Source organism: Perkinsus marinus (genome assembly GCF_000006405.1).
Source record: "Perkinsus marinus ATCC 50983 genomic scaffold scf_1104296928836, whole genome shotgun sequence".
NCBI classification, from domain to species: domain Eukaryota; phylum Perkinsozoa; order Perkinsida; family Perkinsidae; genus Perkinsus; species Perkinsus marinus.
Genome location: NW_003216689.1, coordinates 509622 through 515645, shown reverse-complemented (window position 1 = coordinate 515645; position 6024 = coordinate 509622). Strand labels below are relative to the sequence as shown.

At 42.7% G+C, this 6024-nt stretch overlaps 2 protein-coding genes across 2 annotated transcripts in view; both read left to right on the top strand.

Annotated features, from left to right (window-relative positions):
- The window catches only part of Pmar_PMAR006883 (prolyl-tRNA synthetase, putative), a gene marked incomplete at its 5' end in the record, with an annotated part of 10274 nt that extends 8910 nt beyond the window's left edge, over positions 1-1364 (top strand). The window contains 3 exons of the mRNA XM_002788144.1: positions 220-445; positions 1141-1261; positions 1307-1364. Coding sequence (XP_002788190.1) covers positions 220-445; positions 1141-1261; positions 1307-1334 — 375 coding nt within the window. The 3' untranslated portion in view covers positions 1335-1364. The remainder of the gene's footprint in view (positions 1-219; positions 446-1140; positions 1262-1306) is intronic.
- Positions 1365-3045: 1681 nt separating this feature from the next.
- Pmar_PMAR006882 (prolyl-tRNA synthetase, putative) overlaps positions 3046-6024 on the top strand; it is a gene marked incomplete at its 3' end in the record, with an annotated part of 6711 nt that continues 3732 nt past the window's right edge. The window contains exons 1-11 of the mRNA XM_002788143.1: positions 3046-3145; positions 3367-3410; positions 3454-3503; positions 3968-4086; positions 4132-4262; positions 4534-4639; positions 4683-4773; positions 4861-4951; positions 5108-5210; positions 5411-5521; positions 5565-5785. Of these exons, the coding sequence (XP_002788189.1) occupies positions 3072-3145; positions 3367-3410; positions 3454-3503; positions 3968-4086; positions 4132-4262; positions 4534-4639; positions 4683-4773; positions 4861-4951; positions 5108-5210; positions 5411-5521; positions 5565-5785 (1141 nt within the window). The 5' untranslated portion in view covers positions 3046-3071. The remainder of the gene's footprint in view (positions 3146-3366; positions 3411-3453; positions 3504-3967; positions 4087-4131; positions 4263-4533; positions 4640-4682; positions 4774-4860; positions 4952-5107; positions 5211-5410; positions 5522-5564; positions 5786-6024) is intronic.

Here is a 6024-nt window from a genome sequence, read left to right as displayed (position 1 = left end):
AGTAGTAGTGGTAGTGGTAGTAATAATAATAGTAGTAGTAGTAGTAGTAGTAGTAGCAGTAGTAGTAGTAGTAGTAGTAGTAGTAGTAGTAGTAGTAGTAGTAGTAGTAGTAGTAGTAGTAGTAGTAGTAGTAGCAGTAGTAGTAGTAGTAGTAGTAGTAGCAGTAGTAGTAGTAGTAGTAGTAGTAGTGGTAGTGGTAGTAATAATAGTAGTATGCAGGTGAAAGCAGCCCTGGAAAGTATACAGTCGGAGTTGCTGGAGGCCGCTAGAGCCAAGCTGGAGGAAGGTATAGTGAAAGTGACGAAGTGGGATGAAGTTATGCCCGCACTTAACGCACGTAAACTTGTATTGGCGCCCTGGTGCGAAACGGAGGAAAGCGAGGAGGAAATAAAGAGAATAACGGCTGAGCAGAGCAAGGAGCAAGTGGTCGTTACTGATGAGGAAGGTAGCAGCATATAACGGGTGAAGGGGATTAGGTTAAAATAATATAGTGGAGCTTCACCCGTGATATGAAAAATATATCACATTAGCAGTGAATAACGCGTAAAACACGTGATGTGTTTTATGTGAAATGGTGTAATTCGCGAAGTACTTTCAATTCACTTCATATCGCGTTTTTTATATGGAGTATTGCGCCACTTCACGTAAAGCGGGTGAGACTTCATTATACTGTTGTAGTTGTGGTCAATGTTGGAGGAATATATGTTTGCTCTTTTCAGCTGAGCTTTGGGGTTTATGGCTATGTATAGGAGTTTATATATGAATACTCGGGCAGAAATGTGGAGAAATCAGGAATAATTTCCCGAAATTTCCTCTCAGAATTTCCACATTGTCATCGATATTTGTAGTTGATCGTGCATATTTTCCTATACTTGTTTGGGAAAATATGCGCGTGGTTAACTACATGCGTAGGTGATATTTGTGGGAATTTTGAGGAAAATTGAGGAAATTCTCATTGGTTTCTGTACGCTTCTACTCGAGTTCGTATTAGACGACGAATCGTATATAAACTTGTATAATTAGTGATGAAACTTCTGGTTTCAGCTGAGGAAAGCGAACACGTATTCCAACGCTGTGTTTGGGAACACAAGTTTGTTTACTTCCATATGGTCCCCATTGTTGTTGTTGTGGTCGTGACAGGTGGAGCTCCTGCGTTATCGGGCGCGATGAAGTCGTTGTGTATTCCTCTGGAGAGTTCTGGTTATCAACTACCGATGGCTGAGGGAACGAAGTGTTTCTTCACTGGGAAGCCGGCTAAGAGGTAGCGAAAGTGTGGTATGAATTTATTGGTATTTATTTTATGTAGGTGGTGTTTGTTCGGCAGAAGCTATTGAATGTAGTGTAGTGTTTTCAACGTTACCAGCAGGCACTGTGTAATCTACTGTCTTTGTTTCTCCATAGTATTTTCGTTGATTTGAGTTGTATTTAATAACGAAGCGGCGGAGCTTGCTGGGTTGGGGTTTGTTGATTCAATCAATGGAGTTTCACCTGTTGTGGGTGAAGTGGCGTGAACTCGGTGAAAACGTGATAATAGCGGTGATATGCAGTTGTCGTGTAATATATTTTTCACTAGTGTTTCTCATATCACGGGTGAAACTCCAATGAGTTCGATTCGATGTCCCCGGTTCGATCCCCGGCTTGGTCATTATTCCGTCAGAAAAGTTTTCGTACATATCTCTGCAAGTTGTTTGTTAAATAGAGTTTTGATATTTTGCGGAAATTTCGGTATATAGAGGAGTCATTTGATTTATCTGATGGCCTCCTACGCTTCGTAAATTTGCCAGAATAATTCTGCACGCACGCACAACTCGAAAGTGCCTGTTGTTGCGGTATATGCTCCGCTCGCTTCGCTCGTTCCGCAACTTACTATCCTTTTTATGAATATGCTATCTTCTTCTTCTTGCACAGCGCCCCTTCGAGCAGGCGAGCAATAGCCAGTATAGAGGTATAGCTGCAGGCTCAGTCACTGCTGTCTGAGCCTGCAGTATGAACCGGTAGATAGTGTGTTACACGGTAGAGAGTTCGATGAATAGGAATGCTATAACTATACTATATAGATTACATTACTAGTATTTATTATACGACATCCTTATATAGGATTTTTTTTATATTGTTACACCCTGTGATGGGGTATTGTGTTGGTTTTTGTGTAAGTTGTCTCCTTGACTATTCCTCGGTGTCGCAGTGCATATTTTAGTCTAGCGTCAGATGAGACTACTATTGATTTTATTGATTATTAGGTTCTTTTTATAAGTTCTCTAGTGTGGCGTTTTCTGAATGGTAGATATCGAAGGTGTAACAAACCCCGACATGCATATGTGAATGATGGTGTTATAGAACAATATTGAACCTAGTTTTCCTTGGATCACTCACGTAGGAGAATATTCGGAAGCCTTTTGTTGGCGGACGTATCGTGCTCGCTTCTTGCGATAATAGTATCAGATGTCACTCATGTGAAAAGTGTGGAAAAGTGCGCACATGCGCAACTATATATGTTGGTCTCATTGTTTCCTGTACACTACTATTCGTACATGTATATTTACCTTTGTAGTTGCTGAGAAAATCCCCACCAACTTTGTTAGTTTCACCGGTGTCAAAGTAGGCCAACTCAATATCAGTCGATTCGGGAATGATGATAATGACAATCTCAAATCTATCTAGGGGTTGTCCAGCATGCTTCGTGATGGTTATAAGTATCCAATGACGAGCGGAGGCTACAATGAAAGATATGAATAACGCACACAGAAGATACCACTAAGCAATAGGTTGAAATAGGTTAGTTATTATTCAGATAACGTCGGTATGTTACAGCTCAGCTGAGGAAAGTGAACGTATATTCCTCCAACACTGTCAGTGAAACGAAATAGATATATTTGCCTATTCTTGCTCCCATCCAAGGATCCTCCTACGCCAACCCATATTGCAGCTCCCGTCCATCGTGTCCTCTTCCTTGCACCATTCCACTCGGAGAGGGGTGGCTCCTGTCGTGTTAACCTCCTAATCTCTTAATCGAAGTTCATCGTCCTTTCCACTGGAATGGTCAATTCTAGAATGCATTGTTTTATAATTTCATGATGACCCTTTTGAGAGTCGACAAGCACAAGCATTTCAAACGTGTCGTGGTGTCAACGGCGAAGCGATTCAAGTAGGAGCACGCAACCGTTGAACTGCGTGTTGAAATATGTGTTCGCTTTTCTCAGCTGAGCTCAGGCGTTTTCTCAATAATTGTAAAAGTTTACATACAAATTCGGGTAGAAGTGGACAGAAATCAACGATAATTTCCTCACAATTCTCATATTGTCACCAACACACGTAGTTGAACATGTGCATATTTTCCCACACAAGTTTAAATTGATCTCTTGCTAGGAGCACCCATCTCCACACCGACCAGGAGCCGACTGACGTTGCAAGTGAGATCGCTTCAGATCTCGTAGAGTGTACCACGTTTTACAGGTGTGTTAAGATTCACCAAGGAAAAATCGCGAAGACAGTGGTTCCGAGAGGTAGGGCTTTCTCGAGAATCTGAGCGCTGTTAGTGATTTCCCCATTGAAATAACACTACACTATACAAAATTGCAGGAGAAGGCTCAACGAGACCACCTGGTTATTCTTAACCGATGTAGATCATAACCTCACCTCCTTCCCGATAGGGACACATTGTGTGCTACGGGAACTACTGTGTGTGCGTTTTTCTTATGCAAATGCGTGAAAATTCGATTTCTCGGGTAACACGGCGAATATTCATATAATAGCAATAGTAGTATGACGGCCGTAATGATTGTGCACCAGCAGCATCTTCTCGAGCGAATCTCAACAGTGTTGAGATACATGATCGCTTTCCTCAGCTGAGTTCAGGAGTTTAGGAGTTCATATATACACATTAGGTTAGAAATACACAGAAATGGGCGAGAATTCACAAAATATTTCAACAGAATCTTCATATTGTTACCAACGCATGCGCACTCAGGTGGTGGAGCGTGGAGGGCTGACGAAAGCGTATGATATTCCTGGTTGTTTTATTATGTGTCCGCCCAGTATGTTCATCTGGAATAAAATAAAAGGCAGAGTTACGGACGAAATGCGCGGGTGAAAATTTGCGTTTTTTCCTCGACATATTGTTGTTGGATTTAGAATTGGAGTGAAGTCATGCTACTTCCCGTTATTCGTATTAAAACAAGTCCGGCCTGAGACGGTTTCGTCTGAGGAGTGTTTGCCTGGGGTAGTCACCAAAGCTGGGGAATCGAAACTCAACGAGCTCGTGGGTGGGTCTACAGTATAGCTATCCAAGGTCAAGTTGTTTTTTACGACCGCAGTATCATTGCGCGCGTCCCTGGTTGAATTGAAGTCGTAAAATTTCAAATGAAAAAACGGGTATGAGATCAATTTTTTTGGTATCTTTGGGTGGAATGTTAATGAAAAAGGTCAAACATAAAGCAAAAGGGGAAGAAATTAAACTTTTCGGGAAAAAATGCATCCGATCTGGGGATGCTGTAGAGTGGCTGCTACTGAAAGAATTTAGTTCGTGGTATTCAGAGACGCGTTTAGCATGCGATGAGACTGCGAGACGGTGCGCGTCGGACTGGATACGCTCTCATCGAAACCTGCCGTTGAAACTGAACCATTGGGGTAACTCGATTAGGTAATTCGGTTACACCTCGAGGTTGTCATTCACGAGGTTTAAGGTTCAATTCCCGGTGGCGGCATCTTCCTTTTCTCAAATGCCGGGAGGTTCTTCAGCAGGAAGGATATGCTGTTCACGGAACTCTCGAGCAAGTACCTCCTCACCATTCACCCGATCAGCCTTTAAAAATTTTAATAACAATAGACGAATCGTCTTCTGCAGGGGTGTTCGTTCCTCAGACAGAGATGTTCATTACAGACCTTTTCACTATTTACCGCAAGGTATTCGAGGAACTCCTCGCTCTACCAACAGAGGAAGGTCATTCGAATAGTGAGATGGGTTACCTAGAGGCTTAGGATCTGAGGCTCCCCAGCGTTACATTGCACCTTTCGTATAACGCGCAATGGGTACAGTCCGCAACATTTCATGGGAGGATCCTCCCCTCAAGGTCCAGACACTCGGACGTTCATCACATAGTTCCCTCAGATGGAGTAAATCGATGGCTTGATGTTCGTGTTGGTGATAAAGACACTATACGAGTCTTGACGGTCGCGGTCCGTTACAATGACAATATTTACTACGAAGATAGGTGGGGAGTAGTTTTGGAGGAATTCATGTTTGCTCTCCTCAGCTGAGCTCAGGAGTTTCCTCACTAATTATAGGAGTTTATATACAAATTCGGGTAGAGTCTACGAAAATTTCGCAAAATTTACTCGAAATTTTCATTTTATATTCGCGAATTTTCCAATAATGGTGTGAATAACTCTGGCTATAAAATTTATCGTTCAGTGATGGCTCCCGAAATAGCGCTCATTCGATTACTTGGTGCATCGACTTTGGTGTGATCGGCGCGATGGTTATGGTCCATGGTGACAACAGGGGTCTGATTATCCCACCAATGTAGATCTACCCTATGAGTAATGTCTGTATTGCTGATTTTCAGTGTGGCGGAAACACAGGTTGTGATTGTACCCGTACCCCCCTCTAGAGGAGTTGGCCCGACTCGATGGGAGATGGAGATGGACGCAATTGAAAATGAGTGCAGGGTGAGCGGCGTATGCGATGAACAAATTGACAAAACTCGTTACCAATATTCTCGCACTAACGATGAAGAACTCCTCGCTGACGAGCTCCCACACACTACCACTACAGCCGGTGTTCTCAGTAGGAAAATATGCATATGGTCAACTACTACATGTGTCGGTGGCAATATGAAAGTTTTGGGAAAATCGTGTTGTTCTTTGACCATTTCTACCCTAATTCGTATATAAACTGCTGGAGCATACATACTAATACTGTGCTGACTTATTGTCCTCTGGTGTGAATCGATCAACTTCATTTTCCAGGAGCTGCGTGACATTCTATTGAATGATGGAGCCCGCTGTGTTCTCGATGACGATCGG